The sequence below is a fragment of the Scyliorhinus torazame genome, chromosome 29 (assembly GCF_047496885.1).
Source record: "Scyliorhinus torazame isolate Kashiwa2021f chromosome 29, sScyTor2.1, whole genome shotgun sequence".
Lineage (NCBI taxonomy): Eukaryota > Metazoa > Chordata > Chondrichthyes > Carcharhiniformes > Scyliorhinidae > Scyliorhinus > Scyliorhinus torazame.
Window position 1 is genome coordinate 30,558,234 of NC_092735.1, and position 20,875 is coordinate 30,579,108.

At 51.0% G+C, this 20,875-nt stretch overlaps 1 protein-coding gene across 4 annotated transcripts in view; it reads right to left on the reverse strand.

Annotated features, from left to right (window-relative positions):
* LOC140403995 (synaptotagmin-1-like) overlaps window positions 1–20,875 on the reverse strand; it is a 194,246-nt gene that overhangs the window by 8,700 nt on the left and 164,671 nt on the right. For all 4 annotated transcript variants that reach the window (XM_072492323.1, XM_072492321.1, XM_072492322.1 and 1 more), the window contains exons 6-7: window positions 4,459–4,626; window positions 2,597–2,714 (exon numbers count right to left, since the gene is read on the reverse strand). In XM_072492323.1, coding sequence (XP_072348424.1) covers window positions 2,597–2,714; window positions 4,459–4,626 — 286 coding nt within the window. The remainder of the gene's footprint in view (window positions 1–2,596; window positions 2,715–4,458; window positions 4,627–20,875) is intronic.

Consider the following 20,875-nt stretch of genomic DNA (forward strand, 5'->3'; position numbering starts at 1 on the left):
ATAGCCCATCTCAGCCTCCTGAGGTTTCCAGCATTACAGGTGCCAATCTCCAGGCAATTTGATTCACTGCACATAATTTCAAGAAACGGCTAAAGGCACTGGATACTGCAAAGGCCATGGGCCCTGACGATATCTCAGCAAAAGCACGGAAGACTTGTGCTCTAGAACTAGCTGGTCCCCTATCCAAGCTATTAAGCACAGCTACAACACTGGCATCTACCCAATCAACTTGGAAAGTTACCCAGGAATGTCCTGTCTACAAAAAGCAGGATAAATGCAATTTGGTCAATTACTGTTCCAAAAGCCTCCTCTCAATCATAATTAAAGTGGTGGAAGGTGTCGTTGACAGTGCTATTAAGTGGCACCTACACAGCAATAACCTGCTCAAGGATGCTCAGTTTGGGATCTGCCAGGGCCACTCAGCTCCTGACCTCAGTGCAGCCTTGGTGCAAACACGGACAAAAAGGCTGAACTCAAGTGAGGGAGGTGTGAGTGACTGTCCTTGGCATCAGGGCAGCATTTGACCGAGGGTGGCATCCAGGAGCCCTTCAAAACTGAAGGCAATGGGAATTAGGGGAAAACTATTTCCTAGTAGGAGTCATAGCAGAAAGGAAGATGGGCGTGGTTGTTGGAGGCCAATCATCTCAGTTTCAGGACATTTCTGCAGGAGTTCCATCAGGGTAGTGTCCTAGGCTCAACCATCTCCAGCTGCTTCATCATCAACCTTTCCTCCATCATAAAGTAGGAAGTGTGCATGTTTGTTGCTGATTACACAATGATCACAGCATCCACAACTCCTCAGATACTGAAGCAGCCCATGTTCAAATGCAGCAAGACCTGGGCAATATCCAGGCTAGGGCTGATAAGTGGGCAAAAATATTCACATCAAACAAGAGCCAGGAAATGACTATCTCCAGTAAGAGAGAATCTAACTATCCCCCATGACATTCAATGGCATTACCATCCCTAAGTCCACCACAGTACCTATCTGACTTTGACATGGTAGCACAGTGGTTAGCACTGTTGCTTCACAGCTCCAGGGTCCCAGGTTCGATTCCCAGCTTGGGGCACTGTCTGTGCGGAGTCTGCATGTTATACCTGTGTCCCCGTGGGTTTCCTCCGGGTGCTCCGGTTTCCTCCCACAGTCCAAAGATGTGCAGGTTAGGTGGATTGGCCATGATAAATTGCCCTTAGTGACCAAAACAAAAAGGTTAGGAGGGGCTATTGGGTTACAGGGGTAGGGTGGAAGTGAGGGCTTAAGTGGGTCGGTGCAGACTCGATAGGCCGAATGGCCTCCTTCTGCACTGTATGTTCTATGTTTTGCATGGGTTTCCTCCGGGTACTCCGGTTTCCTCCCTCAAGTCCCGAAAGACGTGCACGTTCGGTGGATTGGCCATGCTAAATTGTCCCCCCCAAAAAAGGTTAAGTGGGGTTACTGGGTTGCGGGGATAGGGTTTAAGTAGGGTGCTCTTTACAACGGCCGGTGCAGACTCGATGGGCCGAATGGCCTCCTTCTGCACTGTAAATTCTATGATTCTATCCAACTACCAACATCCTGGGGATACAATTGACCAGAGACTGAAGGACAAGCCATATATCAGTTGCGAAGAAGAATCACATTTGATTCAAAATGTTAATTCTGTTTCCCTCTCCATATTTTTTCAGTGCTGCATTTTTTCCGCACTTTCTGTTTTAATTTCAGCCATAAAAATACTATGGCTACAAGAGGTTAGAGACACTCTGGTCCTGACTCCATCTAAAAGTCACAAGTCAGGAGGTTTAAAAAAAATCTTTTTTGTCACAAGTAAGATTACATTAACACTGCAATGAAGTTACTGTGAAAATCCCCTGTTTGGGTACACAGAAGGAGAATTCAGAATGTCCAATTCACCTAACAAGCACGTCTTGCGGGAGGAAACCGGAGCACCCGGAGGAAACCCACACAGGCACGGGGTTAGGGTTAGGCACAGACAGTGACCCAAGCCGGGAATCGAACCTGGAGCCCTGGTGCTGTGAAGCCATAGTGCTAGCACTGTGCTACCGTGCTGTCCATGTGTGATGGAATATGTGTGATGGAGTTTGATGGAATATTCTCCATTTGCGCGGGTGAATGCAGCTCCAACAACACTCTGGAAACTCAACACCATCCAGGACAAAGCAAACCGCTTGATCGGCACCCCACCCACCAACTTAAACATTCACTCCATCCATCAATGACACACGATGGTGGCATTAAAGATGCATTGCAGATATTCACCAAAGCTCTTTAGACAGCACCTTCCAAACCCGTGACCTCTGCCACCTAGAAGGACGCCTACGGACGCTGCCCATCAAGCCAAAAACCATCCTGGTTCTAATCGCCAATCCTTCACTGTCACTGAATCAAAATGCGGACCTTCCTTCCTAACAGCCCCTTATGCGTAACTACACCAGAAGGACTGCAGTGGTTCAAGAAGGTGGCTCACCACCACCTTTTCAAGGGCAATTAGGGGCGGGCGACAAAATTACAGGCCTTGTCAGCAGTGCCCACACCCCATGGAATAATTAGAAACACAATTTCAAGCAGAAATCCACATTGAAAGCACTCCGATCCTACCTGACAGACCACCCACATCCATTTTCTTGAGGTTTTTGGCCTCCAGTACGATGACTGTGAGTTTTCCTGCCGTCGGGACGTAGCGAAGAGAGAAACAGATGTCTCCCAGCTTCTCTTGCTGTAACAAATGGCAAAAGTGGTGTTGAAAATTTCACAACAGAAGTAAGAAACTGAGAGAGTGGGATTTTCTGCCAAATGGTAAAAATGTCAGGTTTATTCTAACGTGCATTCAAAAATTAGGATTGATCTCTCATTCAGCCCTTTTAAAAATCTGAAATGTTATTGAAGTTTATTTTTCGCACAGCTGTACGAGGGACGTTGGTGCTGCGAAATGGATCATTTCCATTTCAAACACCCAGGCCAGAATTCTCCATTCCCGCCAGGGCACCAATCCCAGATGCTTAAACAGTTAGTTGTGGAGTAAAGGGTCCACTACTTGGTGACCTCTCAGGGTCAATGTACTGATCCAGTGGTCCCAGCGGGAATCTTGGATCGAAGGGAGGGCGGATCAGATGCACAGCTATAATAACGTGGCACAATTTACCAGCTCAAACCTGACCACCAACAGCATGGATTGAATGAATCTATTCCCTCAAGCTAATCTGTGCTAAATTAATAATAGTTTTGTGTTTTAGATAGGTCTTTGTCTAGGACAGAGCCTTTCCACGTAAATACAGGGACCAAAAGCTAGAGCTTTAAGCACCACAACCTAAATCAATGGCCAGAAACTTGGGAGTACCACATACCAGATGCACTGACTCCAAGTATAATTCTCTATCTTGCACTTCCACGCCAACAACTTGCATTGGAAACATATCAGTCATGATCGAAAGGCAGAGTAGGTGTGATAGGCTGAATCTACAGAGCCTCGAACATAATGAAATATGTCAAGATATTCTACAGTGACCTGCTCTTGCAGCTTTGAGGTTGGAATATCTGGTTTTGCGGTGCACGGATTATAGGAAGGTCACCCCAAAACTGAGCTGTTCTTTTCAAAGTCAGATCTGTGGCCACCCTAGCAGTCTCAGAATTGTCACTCCTTTCCCCTAAGTGAGGAACATTGGGCGGGATTCTCTCACCCCAGGGTCGGGTCGGAGAATCGCCGCGACCGGCACGAATCGCGCCATGCCGCCCGATGCCGGGACGGGAGAGCAGAGAATCGCCGCTCTACGAGCCCCCCCCCCCCCCCCCCCCGCCCGCCGGCGATGCTCCGCCCGGGATGGGCCGAGCGGGCGTACAAAAAATCCCGAGTCCCGCCGGCACCGTTCTAACCTGGTCTTACCCGACCGAACCTCGGAGTGGATGGATCCGGGGCCGGCCTGGTGGCGGGGGGGGGGGGGGTCCAACCCCGGGGTGGGGGGGGGGCCTCCACTGTGGCCTGGCCCGCGATCGGGGCCCACTGATCGGCGGGCCGGCCTCTCGGGCTGGGGGCCTCCTTTGTTCCGCGCCGGCCTCTGTAGCCCTACGCCATATTGCGTCAGGGCCGGTGCGGAGAAGGGAGACACCACGCATGTGTGAAAATCGCGCCGGTCCCACTGCGCATGCGCAGACCCACGGCACCCATCTGACGCAGAGATCGGCAGCTGGAGCTGCGTAAGTCGCTCTGGCCCCCTGTAGGGGTCAGAATTGCTGCTCCTGAGGCCATGTTGACGCCGTCGGGAAAGGCGATGGCGTTTACGACGACGTCAACACTTAGCCTCAGGATCAGAGAGTCCCGCCCATTGTCCCTCTCCAGGAGAGCAAGTACAAGTTCTGTCTCAGGACTCTTTAAGCTGGTTTTACTGATAGAATTGCCTTGTCACTCAGAACTTGTTCTTCAAGGAGTCTGGAATAAGTCAGCTGACTAAGAGTTAGCTCCATACCTCCTCCTTCTCAGCTGACTCAAGGTCTCGCCACTCCTCAATCACATGAGCTAGGTCAATGCTGCTCATCGGAATCTGAATTTCGCCGATAGCATCATGCTTCGAAAACCGGTCAAAGTCGTACACTGACATCACCAGGATCTTGCCGCCAAGCTCGGAGTATGCAATCTGGAAACGGAAATCAAGAAAGGCACAAGTCAGGAGTGTAATGGAATTGTCAGCACTTGCAGTGAAATCGCAATGAGCCAAACTCGGAAGAAACAAAATTCCAGCTGTGTCAAAGTCGTCAACCATTTGTAGAATCATGTACGGAAAGAGACCATTCGGCCCATTGAGTCTGCACGAACTCTCAAAAAGGCCACACCACCTAGGTCCATTCCCTCGTCCTGTCCCCGCAACCCTGTAAACCTGCATAGCTTTGGACACTCGGGGGCAGTTTAGCACGGCCAATCACCTAGCCTGCACAACTTTGGACTGTGAGAGGAAACCGGAGCACCCGGAGGAAACCCACGCAGACATGGGGGAGAACGTACAAACTCCACACAGACAGTCACCCGAGGCCGGAATCGAACCCGGGACCCTGGCGCGGTGATGCAGCAGTGCTAACCATTGTGCTACCGTGCCATCCCTATTTTCTTTTCCTTTTCTCAACCCCCACCGACTGTGGCCTCCGGCCCCCTACAACGCCCGATTAGAGGGTCCTCGAGCCCCTCCTCACCTCACCTCTTAATGGCAGGGCACACCCAGGCCCGATCCCGGCATGGGCAACATGGCATCCAGGCACTTTGGCACTGCCAGGCTGGCACCCTGGCAGCGCCACTGGCAATATAGCAAATTGCACAGTGTCTGCAATACGCCAAAACTACTGGTAACTTGGATTAGCTGAATTTGTCTAAGATTGAAATAGGACAGCACCGATCAATCAGAGCAGAGTTAGACCACACAAAGGCCATCGAGATGTTGCAAGATTTCGTACTGCAGTACAATAAACTGAAGACATGTTTCATTTGAAAAATATTTTTATTCTCCACTTTCACCTTTTCTCAGAATTTACTCCCCAACAACAAACAGTAAATGTTAACGAATACAATGTCAATCCCCCTACCAACCACAACGATCCCATCCTCCCACCAACCCCCAAACAACGGCCCGCCTGACAATATCGAAATGGTTAGCATTTCAGTTCTCATAGAATCATAGAATGTACAGTGCAGACGGAGGCCATTCGGCCCATCGAGTCTGCACCGGCTCTTGGAAAGAGCACCCTACCCAAGGTCCACACCTCCACCCTATCCCCATAACCCAGTAACCCCATCCAACACTAAGGACAACATATAAGCCTCAAATAAAACAAACCCTCCCAAGGTGGGAAAAAGGAAAAAAGAAAAAGGAATCAGGAATCGCATATGGTCACCGTTGACATATACAGTCCACCCCCCAGCTCCCCCCTCCCCTAATATTCAATGCCATCCCATCCCCAAAAGAGTACCGTGAATGACACCCATGAATTGTAGACACCCCCACCCCCTCTCCCCGACTCCTCCTCTCCAGTTCCTCTTGTAAACTCCTCCCCCCAACCTCGGTTCCTTCCCCCAACTTTTCACCCCGGCAAGACTCACCGATACCTGTTCTCCCAGGCTCCAATGGCCACAGCCCCTCCCCCCACTTCAATCCCATTCACTGGCCGGCTTAAACCGGCCAGCGTGGAGGCCCCCGCCCGGGTCTCCTTCCCCCTTGCCCGGTCCCAGGAAAACCAAGAAATCCCCTTCAGCACACAACCCCAGCATACACACCCAAGCCCCAAAGAACCATCATTGCAAATTAAAGTCCCAACTCTCCCCTTGTCCAAATATACAGCAGCACGCAGTGAAAAAAATAAAGTTACATGAGGCTACATCAGTACACGACCCGGTCTCATTCCCATTTCTCAATTCTGCCACGGTCCTTCTGCCTTCGCAAACTCCTCCGCCGCTTCCGCCGTCCCAAAATAAAAGTCCTTGGATTTGTAGGTCACCCTCAACTTAGCTGCATGTACTATGCCGCACTGCACCTTGCTAATGTACAGTGCCTTCTTCACCCGGTTGAAGGCAGCCCGCCTCCTCGCCAGCTCCACCGTAAAGTCCTGGTATATGCGTATACCAGCTCCAGCCCACTGCACCACCCGCTTCTGCTTGGCCCAGAACAGGACCTTCTCCTTCACGTGTACCTACGGAAACACAGTTACTACTCTTGACGGCTCACTCACCTTTGGTATAGGCCTCCACAACCGATGAGCCCGATCCAGTTCATTTCGGGAGGGATCGTCCCCCTCCCCCAATAGCTCCGCCAACATCGTGGCAAAATACTCCGTCGGCCTCAGGCCTTCCACCCCTTCGGGCAGACCCACAATCCTCAGATTCTGCCGCCTGGATCTGTTTTCCAGGTCTTCCATTTTGGCTCGCAGACCCTTGTTGGTCTCTATCACCCTCCACAACTCCTTCCCCATCGAGGTGAGTTGATCACTGTGCTGCGATAATGTCTCTTCCACTTCCTTCAGCGCCTCACCTTGCTCCCGCACCTCCACCGTTGCGCTCGATACCGCCGCCCTCACCGGGGCAATCGCCTCCTCCACCAGTACTTTCAATACCGCCCCCATCTCCTTCTTCATCACTTCCGTGTGCTTTGTGAACTGTTTTTCAAGTTCCACAACCATCACCTTGGTCATTTCTTCTGCTGTGAGCGATACGGCCTCCCCTGGTGCTCCAGCCTCCGCTTCCCTTACAGTTCCTGCGCTGACTTTTCCACACACCGGTGGGCTTTCATTAACCCCCTTTTTCACGGCCGTTTTTTCCCCAAGCTTGGACATTCCTGCTCCCTGTGCTTTCTTACAGCTTTTTCAGCCTCCGTTGCCCCTGGGACCGGGCGTTAAAACCCCAAAATTTCTATTCCCGAGCGGGAGCCCTGCAGTTTGCGGCTGCCTCCCGCTTGCCGTCACCAGAAGTAACTGAAAACATGTTTGACTGCATTGACGACATGGTGAACTGTATCACATGTTGAAAAAGCAGAAAAAGATAATGCAGCTTTGCTGGTGCATACTCCCGATATTTTTCAATGCAAAGCTCTAGCCTTTTACGAAGTGGGGCTATTGTAAGGGAAATACTTTCCCCACACATTTCCTGCTTTACTGTGCATTCATTTGAATCTTTTATTTCTGACACAGACTGTGTTTGTCGGCATGTTGGGTTGCGTGGAGATGCATTCACGTGGGAATGGGAACTCCTGGGCTATCACAAAGTTCCACTTCGCACAAATCTGTGGGTGGTTACGCATCGATATTTTACTGTACCTGGATGTGTGCAGCTCCCACAACATCCCAGAAGCCCAACACCATCCAGAACAATGCAAAACATGGTTGCGTTCAAATCTGAATTCAGAAGAACACTTCCCGCTGTCCCAGTGAAACAGCCATTTTGTTGTCCGCCTGAGTAGATTGTTAATTAATGCCAAATGAGAAAGTTTAATGTTTGGCGGGGACTCTCCATAGACAAGTAGCTTCTCTCCCGACAACGGTTGCCGAGGTGCAAATATTGTAAACGGGCATAATGACGAAGATTGTTAGTGACAGTGACAGTGTGGATTTCAACCTGGATAGGAGTTCTGTGGAGGGTACGGTTGAGGAGGAGAGAGTCAGCAAAGTGTCTGTTTATTTGTTATGCTGCCTACAGAACATAACTGTCTGCAGGGCTCCCTTTCAGCTTTGGAGTTTCCACCAGGCAGCCTAAACGACAGGCTGGGGGCCATCTGGTTGTCCGGGTAGATTCTTTACAAGGCCGAAAGCTAGGACAGCAAATAGATATTAGGGGAGTGCGAGAGATTCTGACAGGTTGGGGGGGGGGGGGGGGGGGGGGGTAGATTCAATGCTGGTCGTGGTGGGGGAGGGGGGGGGGAGGGGTGATCGTGGTTTGGTGGTGGGTGTTCCCAATCGTAGCAAAGAGAGATGCCCAATGGTGGTTGTGCAGATTCTGGTTGGGGGTGGTTCTGATGGTAGTCAGGGTATTTACTGGTTAGCTTGTTGGGCCTGGAGGAAGCACTCGTGCTCCTCTTGGCCCACATGCAGTGCTGTTAAGCCAGTTTAGTTCATTCCGCTTTTGTTCAACTGCCAGGTTTCCCAGGGTGCGGTAAATCTGGCTGCTTTCGGTTAGAAATCGACCATTAGGGCAGCATGGTGGTGCAGCGGTGAGCACTGCTGCCTCACGGCGCTGAGAACCTGGGTTCGATCCTGACCCTGGGTCACTGTCCGTCTGGGGTTTGAATTCACATTCAGGAAAAAAGGGAAGAACTGGGGAACTTATACCTTTGACCCTGTATCAGCAACATACATAGTTATAGTAATTACCACACATTAGTCAAATTACTATACTCAGCTTGATTAGGCCAATACCTAATGAGTTAAATGTGTTTTCTAAATGAATAGAACGAAAAGGACAACAAAATCACTTTCTCTGTACACCCGCCACACTCACTGGTGAATTTCTACAGCAATATTCGCACAATTCTGAAGGGTTTTCTGTTTCACGTTGACACTGAAGTGGTGTGTAAATCAGAATCGGGGCCCGATGAGAACCAGCTCAACTTTTCCGAAAATGGGGCAGTCACTGATCTAAGTGTGGCAACTGTGGTAATTACTGACCTCAGTCCTGTTGTTGATGCAGATTGCAGGATTTCCTGTTGTTTCCTCTACAGCCCAGCTCCAATGCACCATCCCAACAGGAGGGCATGAACCAAGCTGGTGTTAGCTGAATGCTTAGGGAACAGTGATGCTCCTCCCCACCGATGCGACCATCAATTCACTCGAGACACGAGTAAAGGTAAATCGTGACTTTAATCAACTTAGAACAGTGCCTGCCTGTGACTGATACAATAATGTGCGCCGCCTACAGGTCGACTGCTCTTTATACCCCCTCCTCAAGGGGAGGAGCCATGGGCGGAGCCCATACGTGTCCCAACATGTTCCCCTATGGATGATGCCATATAATGGCCCATAGGTGGAGCCCACAAGGGCAACAGCATAGCATAGATGCAAATACAAAGGCAAAGCATGGTACTGATACAATGGTGGATTATTGGTATAATACATTCACCACATTCACCCCCTGTTAACAAAAATGAAGTCCGGCGGGGGTGACGGGTTCATAAGTTCAGCCGGTCCGGCGCACGGATTGTGCGCTGTGATCGCCGAAGCTCTGGCGTCGGTGCTGGCCCGGGTGTCAAGCTCATCCGTGCTGGCATCGGTAGTGGGGGCGCCGGTGCGGGTACAGACGTGGATGCCGGGAGAGTCTCTTCTGGAGCTTCATTCCGTGGACCGGTGAAGGGGGAATGGCGGGCGGGAGCCATAAAGGGGCGGGGGCGCTGATCATGGTAGGTTGGGCGGGATATAGTGGAGGGGCGGTGGTGGTGGTGGAACCGGCAGGCGCCAGGTCCCGGAGGGAGACCGTATCTTGTCGGCCATCGGGGTGTTCGATATAAGCGTACTGGGGGTTTGAGTGTAGAAGCTGGACCCTCTCTACCAGAGGATCGGCCTTATGGCTCCTGACGTGTTTTCTGAGTAGGACTGGCCCTGGTGTCTTCAGCGAGGACAGAAGCGAGGCCCATGAGATGGATCTCCCAGGGAAAACAAATAGGCGGTCATGAGGGGTCTCGTTTGTGGCCATGCAAAGTAGGGACCTAATAGAGTGGAGCGCATCGGAGGACCTCCTACCAGTGAGAAACTGGGAGATTCCGGGACCGCAGGGTCAGTAGGATGGTCTTCCAGACCGTCGCGTTCTCCCTCCTTTTTTTTTGTGACGAGCAAGAAAAAAAAAGTCACAGAAACAAGCGCCCTTCATTAACAATATCCAAAAGTTTCTGTGAACTCGCCCCTCTTTTCGTAAAACAGTCTGATTTTTGCTATTTCCCCTCTGTCCAACATCTGCTTCAAACTTGCGATGTCTATCCGTAACCTCTTTTCATTGACAATTTTTGTAGAGTGCACATTTTCCCACAGGGATTTATTGTCAATGTGACAGTCAATAGGTACATTACCCAAATCCCCTAATCCCAAAATTTCTGTCAATATCATACTTATATAAAAGGCCATATCCACCGCCTCTACAAGGCTTAAAGTCTCAGCAGCCAAAGTGCTTTTTACCACTCTCCTTATTTTCTTTGTTTCCCACACAAGCGGGCAACATTTACCATTGTTCCCCAAAAGGAAAATTATAAAACCTCCTGCGCTTGAAACCCCATCACATAAATTTGCGTAGGATGCATATATAAACTATGAGTTTCAAGTGCTTAAGGTCACCTAAAACTGGGAACTTCAAAACACACTCCTGCATTTTTAGTTTGGCCAACGCTTTATTTGCTCTTATTATGTCTTCCACTTTGGGATCATTCATTTTTGTACTCAACTCTAAGACATCAAAACTCACGTCCGGTCTAGTCTGTCTACCTAACCAGTTCAGTTGCCCAATTAAACTTCGCAGTTGCTCTTTTTCTATCTTTGAAACCATTGCGTCTTTTTGTGAAACTCGGCCACGACTAATTATTATTGGGCTGATGCTTTCCAAATAAGATTGCTGACGTAAAGTTGCCCCTAACTTAGTCTGTCCAATCTCCAGTCCAATATATTTAAATGCACCGGAAGCCTGACTTCCAACCCTGAATTCTTTCCTCAAACCAGAGATTACAATAGCTTCAAAATCACTAGTCTCACCCCACAAAGAATCATCGACATGCATCATAAAAATGCCAGAAAGATTTCCTTTATAGTGCCAGTAAAACATTGCAGAATCTGCTTTCAACTGGCAACAGCCTAATTTTAACAAAACTGACCTTACTGAAAAATACCAGACTCTAGATGCATCATTTAATCCATATACACATTTGTTCAACTTCCACAGTAACCCCTTCTGTGTTAACTGCTTCTTTAGGAGGATGGAGAAAAATGCCTCTCTGGAGCTGATGCCCCTGCAAAAAGGCAGCTTTTATAGGTATATAGATTTGCATTCCCATGCCTTTGTGGCTAATAGAGCCAAGAAGATCTTTAAAATAACCTTTCCTGTTGTAGGTGAATCTACCCTTAAATTCTGATCTTCTAAGTTTTCTTCAAATCCCCTTGCCACGAGCCTGGCCTTTGCCTTATAAGTTCCATCCGGAAGAACCTATCCCGTGCAAATCCACCTGTGGGATAGAGCTCTTTGTCCCCTATCCGGTACTTTCGTGTATACCCCAAATTCACTCCAACTATGCAATTCTTGCTGTTTAGCTTCTTTAATAACTTTTTCATCTAATTTATTTGAAGCCACCAAAATCTCACGTGCATGTGGGCTTCTACTCCTATTAGAATTCGTAGTCTTACTCATGTTCCGAGATCTTGACAAACTACGTCCCCTCTCCCGCCTGGTATCTCGTTCTGTACTGCTACTGCTTGATCTTTCCCTTCTGCTGTGGGATGCCCTTTCAATAGTTCTCGACCTTTTCCTGCGGACCTGTTCACTATCTGATGTACTATCTGAACTGGATCAATTACCACTGTCAGGCGGTCATTTAGACAGAACTCGCTCCAGTTTTCAGCTGGCAAGGGTTCCATTAAGGCCTTATATGGGGTTCATTTAGCGTGATAGCAGCATCAAGCCCTGTTTGTAATTCCAGTCCGCACTTGGTAATTCGCGTCAATTACCACTCGCGTCGTTAACATGTCCGGGGTCTGGTAGAAATTTCAGGCCATTATATGTAAAATGCTGGGAGCTGACATTGTGCAACTGGGCAGATAAACACACACACAAACACACAGCTCTCTCTTGGGCAGCAGAGCTGCCGTGCACGAATGAGAACTGAGCTGAAGTTACTGGTGTCAGGTACCCAAATGGGTAACTGGAGTTTAAGGGTGGCATAATTAACTTTAGGCTTAAGTTTCTGTTAAGTGAGCAGTTTAGACCAGTAATGTCAAAGAGCCAGCAGATACTGTGCTGTGCGTCTTGTGTTACTTTCACAGCCAGCCAAATGAGTAAAAATAACATTACAGGTGATGGTGTTTATGGGAACACCCAACATCTCTGAATTCCCCTCCAAGTCACACACCATCCAAGCAGACACACAACGTTAGTCCTTCACTGTCATTGGTTCAGTAGAATTTCCTAACGTCACAGTGGGCACCACTACTGTCGCAATATCCCTTTAAGGGACGTCACGAGAAGGGAAGCGTGTCATGTGATCCAGTCTCAGAGCAGGATCTTCTGCCGCCACCGGGATTGGCCGACCTCGGTGAAGGTTAATGGACTTTTGGGCTGGGACACCACATTCCCGACGGCGGAGCTGGAAAATCCCGGCCCCAGTTTCACTGTTGGTGTAAGCAGAACACAGACACACAGCTCTGATGCTCTTTGAAGCTTTCTACCCATGTACACCATGCGCCTTGTCTTAATAAATGAACCCACAGCATGTTTACCCAATCCCTGTGAGCGATTGGTGCCTTTTGTCTTCAACAGTAAGTAAGCCCAAGGTATTATAAGACTGCAAACATTGTCTGCAAGGACTGCCGTGTTCAAGGAGAAGGAATGTGCCACCATTTTAGAACAACCAGGGATTGGGATTAATTGCAGCTTTGCCAATGTTGACCATGCCCCACAAACAATCCTTTTTCAAATTTACAGCAAGAAGCAACCAGGCATCGATTCAGTGTGGAACAACATTTGCGTTGTCATGGAAACGCAGGAAGTGACCTTACCCAACAAACATAAATCACAGAGAAGCATCTTAGCTGAACCCTGAGGATTCTTTGTCTGATCCGTCTAACTTCATTAAAAATCAGTCTATCTGCTCCTCCTTAAATTTACTCAATGTCCCGGCATCCATCGCACTTTGGGGTAGTGAATTCCACAGATTCGCAACCTTTTGAGAGAAGGAGGGCGCGATCGTACAATCTCGTCGTGCCTGACTATTAAAAAAATTTGTTCATGGGATATGGCCGTCACGGGGTAGGTCAGCATTTATTGCCCATCCCTGAGGGCATTTAAGAGTTAACCACATTGCCGTGGATCTGGAGTCACGTGTAGGCCAGACCTGGTACGGTCGACAGATTTCATTCCCTAAAGGGCTTGGGAAGCGACAAGGCCGTTAAATCTTGAGAGAGGCCTCTTGCGAGATTTGCCATGCTCGGGACGCCTTGCATGATCTCACGAGATCTTGTGAGGCATCACAATCTGGACCCTTCCCAGTGATCCCGTTAGCCTCATTTAAATATACTTGCACCAGAGTCTCCCAAGGCCCGGGATCGAATGCCCGCACCTGGGAGAGCTCGCCATGGCGCCAGTGGTCCAGACTAACGTGGACCAGGTGTAAAGCACCTGGGGTCTCAGGACACATCGGAGACCCCCTGAGGGGTCAGGCTCTGGGCAGGGTGATACGCTGGCACTCACATTGCCACCCAGTCACCTTGGCACTGCCACCTGGGCACCTGGCGGTGCCAACCGGGCACTCTGGCAGTACCACCATGGCACTGCAGGTTGCCCAGGTTCTAGGTTGCCCATGCCAGGGATGGGGCCCAGGGGTGCCCTGCCCTTATGAGGTGGGGTGATGTGGGTGTTGAGGACCCCCCCCCCAAGAAGTATTTGGGCATTGGGAGAGTCCGGAGGAGGGGGGGGGGATTGAAAGATTATCGCGACATTTAAAGATGGCACAGCTCGTCGGTGCAGGAAATGAAAGGAAGTGTGGCCTCTACTGAGTGTTCCTCACCCGAGGCCAGAAAAAGAGAGACCCGTTTGATAGCGGGGTCGTTCTCGCCCCACCTTGCTAAACGCACCCAAAGCTGGACTCTTTCTTTCACCGTTAAATCGTGCCAGTAATTTCTCCTCATCTGTTTTAAATTTTCTGCCACGGGCAGCACGGTAGCATTGTGGATAGCACAATTGCTTCACAGCTCCATGGTCCCAAGTTCGATTCTGGCTTGGGTCACTGTCTGTGCGGAGTCTGCACATCCTCCCCGTGTGTGCATGGGTTTCCTCTGGGTGCTCCGGTTTCCTCCCACAGTCCAAAGAGGTGCAGGTTAGGTGGATTGGCCATGCTAAATTGCCCTTAGTGTCCAAAATTGCCCTTAGTGTTGGGTGGGGTTACTGGGTTATGGGGATAGGGTGGAGGTGTTGACCTTGGGTAGGGTGCTCTTTCCAAGTTCCGGTGCAGTCTCGATGGGCCGAATGGCCTCCTTCTGCACTGTAAATTCTATGTTCTATGTTAATCTATGTTATCCTAAAACTATGGCCTCTCATTCTAGGTTGCCTCACAAGAGGCAACATCTGCTCTATGTCTACTTTGTTAATACCTTTTATCATCTTATATGCCTCAATTAGATCTCCTCTCATTCTTCTAAACTCGACAGTGTCTCAGCCTAACTGCTCAATCTCTCTTCAATAGACAAACCGCCCCAGTCTCTGGAATCAATCTAGTGAACCTTCTCTGAACGGTCACTAATGCAGGAACATCCCTCCCCAAATAAGGGGACCAAAACTGTGCACAGTACTCCAGCTGTAGTCTCACCAATGTTGCAGCAACACTTCCATACTTTACATTCTATTCCTTTATATATAAAGGCCAAAATTTCATATGCCTTCCTTATTACCTGCTGTAGCTGCAGACTAGTTTTCTGCGATTCATGCAAGAGGACACCCAGATCCCTCTGCACTGAGCCACTCTGAAGTTTCTTCCCTTTTAGATAATAAGTTGCCTTTCCAGAGGATTCAGGCACCTTCCCCCACCCTCAGATCTGATGGCAGCTGGATCTCCCCCTTCCCACCTCGCCCCCACTGCCCCCCCCCCCCCCCCCCACCCAGGCCTCTCCCCCAAGCCCCAAAATGTCCACTCTCCGCCCCTCCATGCCTTCCCTGCCCTGGGACCTCCACAAAACTTACCTTGCTGTCCGGTCCTGGGACTTGGGCACTGGCATGTTTGAAGCCCCTCTGGGCACTGCAGTTCCTGTCACTGCGGGGAGGAGAGAACTGATGGTCATTCAGGTTGGCTGACAGCTTTCTAAGACAGGACCTCCTCTCAAGTGAGGGACGGAGGTCCCACTTGCAATCAATTCACGTTCATTCAAGTGTGAAATGCAGGGCGGTCAGCAAGATTTAACAGCCTCATTGCGACACCTAGTCGGGCGCAACAAGTCCGTATGATCGTGCCTTAAGTGTGGGTAAATACCAGTGTGGATCTCACCAAAAAATCCAACGTGAAACACCCTGCCAAATTCGCCCAAAATGACACTTAGAAATATTTCCGTTAAACCGCACCCCATGGCTGTCAGGTGCAATTTAACGGGGGAACAAAAAGAGTCCCGATTTAATAATAATAATCTTTGTTAGTGACACAAGTAGGCTTGCATTAACACTGCAATGACGTTACTGTGAAAATCCCCTAGTCGCCACATTCCGGCGCCTGTTCGGGTACACGGAGGGGGAATTCAGAATGTCCAATTCACCTAACAAGCACGTCTTTCGGGACTTGTGGGAGGAAACCGGAGCACCCGGAGGAAACCCATGCAAACACGGGGAGAACATGCAGCCTCCGCACAGACAGTGACCCAAGCCGGGAATCGAACCAGTGCTAACCATTGTGCTACTGTGCCGTCCATTTTGCCCACCTTTAGCAGGGTGTTTCTTGGCGGGTGTGGCGCGGAGAACGGCCCCACTATCAACGAGGTCACATGTGCCTTAATTTCCTGCACTGACGCCCGCAGCCCAGGGCCCAACCACCCGGGCCCTCCGATGGCCTGGGAGACCCCCCAGGTGCCGTTACCCTTGGTCCATGTTTGTGTGGACCATGGCACCATGGCGAGATCTCCCAGATACGGGCGTTCAATCATGCACCTAACTGCTCACTTAAATATGCAAATCTAAATCCCGCCCACTGAGGGCGAGATCCAGATCGCGACATCTCGCGAGACCTCTTTAGATCTCGCGAGGCGTCCCAAGCCTCTCGTGAGATTTAACGGCCTTGTCGCGTCCGGAGTCGGGCGCAACCCAACGGCCTCGTCGAGGTTCGATCGCCCTTCACCTCAATCCCACTTTGCTGTCTGGCTCTCATAACCCTTGAATCCCTTGTTCATCAAAAATCTTTCTGGAATAAAAAGGCTAAGGAATACATTTGCTCATGAAATCATTGCAGTTTAAGTATGGCATTAAAACCAATATCCTATCATAAATTAGATTATATAAGTATTTAAAAGCTCTTTGAGCAGTGAAGTATTATTTCAGCATCTATCTTTGCAAATGCAAGACAATGTTTCTAGGCATTTTCTCCAGTCCACTTTTCCTTAACTTCCAAACCATATATAATCAATGTCTAACCGTCTACTTTTTTATACAGAAAACAGGTGCTGAGAAGCCCACAATACTGTCCATACTGTTTCCCCTTTGTCCACCTTGCTAAACTTGAAATCCTTAATTATAATCCCCCATCTTTAAACTCTGTGATCCCCTCACAAATCTGCCCTCGGCAATGTCACCAAGCCCAAAGTTTCCTTCCCCAGAATTCTCCATAATCTAGAAAATTTGCATGCCGTTGCAACAAGCAATTGGGAAGGCAAATGGCATGGTAGCCTTTATTGCCAGTGGATTGGAGTACAGGAGTAAAGAGATCTCACTGCAGTTGTACAGGGTTTTGCTGAGGACACGTCTGGAATACTGTGCGCAGCTTTGGCCTAGGGAAGGATAGACTTGCATTGAATCGTAGAGTTTACAGTGCAGAAAGAGGCCATTTGGCACACCGGGTCTGCGCCGGCCCTTGGAAAGAGCATCCTACCCAAGCCCACACTGTCCCCGTAACCCAGTAACCCCACCTAACCTTTTTGGCACGAAGGGCCATTTAGCGTGTCCGATCCACCTAATGGTGCACATCTTTGGACTGTGGGAGGAAACCGGAGCACCCGGAGGAAACCCACGCAGACACGGGGAGAACGCGCAGACTCCGCACAGACAGTGACCCAAGCCGGGAATCGAACCTGGGACCCCGGAGCTGTGAAGCAACTGGGTTAACCACTGTGCTTCCGTGCTGCCCACATTGGAGGTGGTACAGACAAGATTCACTGGAATGGTCTCTGGGATGGGGGTGCAGGGGGATTATCCTATGAAGGTGGGCTGAGTAAATTGGGCTTGTTTAAAAAAAAAATTTAGGGACTTCCGGTTGCGGCTATGCGGAGCTAAGCCGCACGATTCGGCAGCTCCCGCTATCACAGACTTTCGGGCTCTTTAGAGGAGCCCCAACGGATTTTTTTTTGAAGACAACCCGTGGGGAAGGGAAGAGAGAGGTCCCCCTTCAACGTTTATGGACCGGACCAGAAGTGAAACGGCCAAAAAAGCGGCATTGGAGCAGCAGGAGAAGCGAGGGAAGAAAAGCAAAATGGCGGCGGCCGGGGACAAAGCGGAGGGTGGGCCGGAGCTGCAGGAGTTCATCAAGCGCTGCTTCGAGGAGCTGCGCAAGGAGATGCTGGCGCCTATGCTGTCGGCAAATGAAGGACTAGGGATGACCCAGAAGGCCCACAAGGTAAAGATCCAGGAGGTGCAGAAAAGAGTCAGTGAGAATGAGGACGAGATCTTGGGCCTGGCGGTGAGAGTGGAGGAGCACGAGGCGCTGCACAAGAGGTGGGCGGGAAGATTCGAAGACCTGGAGAACAGGTCGAGGAGAAAGAACCTGCGAATCCTGGGTCTCCCTGAAGGAGTGGAGGGGGCCGATGCTGGGGCATACGCGAGCACGATGCTCGAGGCGATGATGGGCGCGGAGGCCCCTTTGAGGCCGCTGGAGCTGGATGGGGCACACCGGGTGCTGGCGAGGAGGCCCAAGGCAAATGAGCCGCCAAGGGCGATGGGGTGAGATTTCACCGTTTCACGGACAGAGAGAGGGTCCTGAAATGGGCCAAGAAGGAGCGGAGCAGCAAGTGGGACAATGCAGAGATCCGAATATACCCGGACTGGAGCACGGAGGTTGCAAAGAGGAGAGCGGGTTTCAACCGGGCCAAAGCGGTGTTGCACCGGAAGGGAGTGAGATTCGGAATGCTGCAGCCAGCGCGACTGTGGGTCACATACAAGGGCCAACACTATTATTTTGAAACGCCTGAAGAGGCGTGGACCTTCATTCAAACTGAAAAGTTGGACTCAAACTGAGGGTTTGTGAGGGTGGGGGGGGATGTTTGATGTTTGATGGCTGTTGTATATAGGGGGTCAATCACGCGCAGGAAATGTTACATGGGCTGGGGGAGAGAGACAAGGCCGCGACAGGAGCTGCGCCAGAGGGGGCGGGGTAGGCTTAGGAAAGCCCGGGATTTTTCCCGCACTAGGGAAGAAAGGCGGGAAGGGGAATGGAGGAACGCACACTGATTGGGAGACTCCCACACGGGGAGGTCAATGGGACGGCGGGGGAAGCCGGGGTCAGCAGGTGTCAGCTGACTTACGGGAGTGATATGGGGGGAGCAAAAAAGCTAGACAGGGGTCTAGCGGGGGGGAGGGGGAAAGGTTGCTGCTGCACTGGCCGAAAGGGAATGGGACACAGAAGAGGTAGTCGGGGCGGGGGTCTCCCGGCTGGGGGACTGGATGGTGAGCGCGGCGCGGACACGGGACTGGCCTAGAAAAGGAGATGGCTAGTCGGGCGGGGGGGGGGGGAGCCCCCCCAATCCGGCTGATAACGTGGAACGTGAGGGGCCTGAACGGGCCGGTGAAGAGGGCCCGAGTGTTCACGCACTTAAAGGGACTGAAGGCAGACGTGGTCATGCTCCAAGAGACACATCTGAAGGTGGCGGACCAGGTCAGGTTAAGAAAGGGATGGGTAGGACAGGTATTCCATTCGGGGCTGGACGCGAAGAATAGAGGGGTGGCAATATTGGGGGGGAAGCGATGTCATTTGAGGCCAAGAATATCGTAGTGGATAATGGAGGGCGATATGTGATGGTGAGCGGTAAGTTGCAGGGGCCGTGGGTGGTGTTGGTAAATGTATACGCCCCAAACTGGGATGATGCTGGATTCATGAAGCGCATGTTGGGACGCATTCCGGACCTGGAGATAGGAGGCCTGATAATGGGTGGGGACTTCAATACGGTGTTTCACCCAGCACTGGACCGCTTCAGATCGAGGACTGGAAAGAGGCCGGCGGCGGCCAAGGTGCTTAGGGGGTTTATGGATCAGATGGGGGGAGTGGACCCGTGGAGGTTTGCCAGGCCGCAGGCCAGGGAATTTTCTTTTTTCTCCCACGTGCACAAAGCCTACTCCCGGATAGATTTTTTTGTCCTGGGCAGGGCGCTCATCCCGAAAGTGGAGGGAACGGAGTATTCAGCCATAGCCGTTTCGGATCACGCCCCGCACTGGGTGGAACTGGAGCTGGGAGAGGGACCAATGCCCGCTGTGGCGGCTGGATGTGGGACTGCTGGCAGATGAGGTGGTGTGTGGGAAGGTGAGGGGGTGCATCGAAAGGTACTTGGAGGCCAATGACAACGGGGAGGTGCGGGTGGGGATGGTATGGGAGGTGTTGAAGGCGGTGATCAGGGGACAGCTAATCTCCATCAGGGCTCATAAGGAGAAGACAGAGGGCATGGAAAGGGAGAGGTTAGTGGGGGAGATTTTAAGAGTGGACAGGAGATACGCAGAGGCCCCGGAGGAAAGATTACTTGGGGAAAGACGACGTCTCCAGACGGAGTTTGATCTGTTGACCACAGGGAAGGCAGAGGCACAGTGGAGGAAAGCGCAGGGGGCAATCTACGAGTATGGGGAGAAGGCGAGTCGGACGCTGGCACACCAGCTCCGTAAGAGGATGGCAGTGAGGGAAATAGGGGGAGTCAAGGATGGAAGGGGAGCCACGGTGCGGAGTGCGACGAAAATAAACGAGGCATTCAAGGCCTTCTATGAAGAGCTGTACAGATCCCAGCCCCCAGCGGGGGAAGAGGGGATGAGACGATTCCTAGACCAACTGAGATTCCCGAGGGTGGAGGAGCAAGAGGTGGCTGGTTTGGGGGCACCAATTGGGTTGGAGGAGCTGAGCAAGGGTTTGGGGAGCATGCAGGCGGGGAAGGCCCCGGGACCGGACGGGTTCCCGGTGGAGTTCTACAGGAAGTACGTAGACCTGTTGGCCCCGCTACTAGTGAGGACCTTTAATGAGGCAAGAGAGGAAGGGACCCTGCCCCCGACAATGTCGGAGGTGACGATTTCTTTGATCCTAAAGTGGGACAAGGACCCACTGCAATGTGGGTCGTACAGGCCGATCTCGCTCCTCAACGTGGATGCTAAGTTGCTGGCAAAAGTGCTGGCTACGAGGTTCGAGGACTGTGTCCCGGGGGTGATCCACGAGGACCAGACAGGATTTGTAAAGGGCAGGCAACTAAACACCAATGTGCAGCGGCTCTTAAACGTGATAATGATGCCATCGGAGG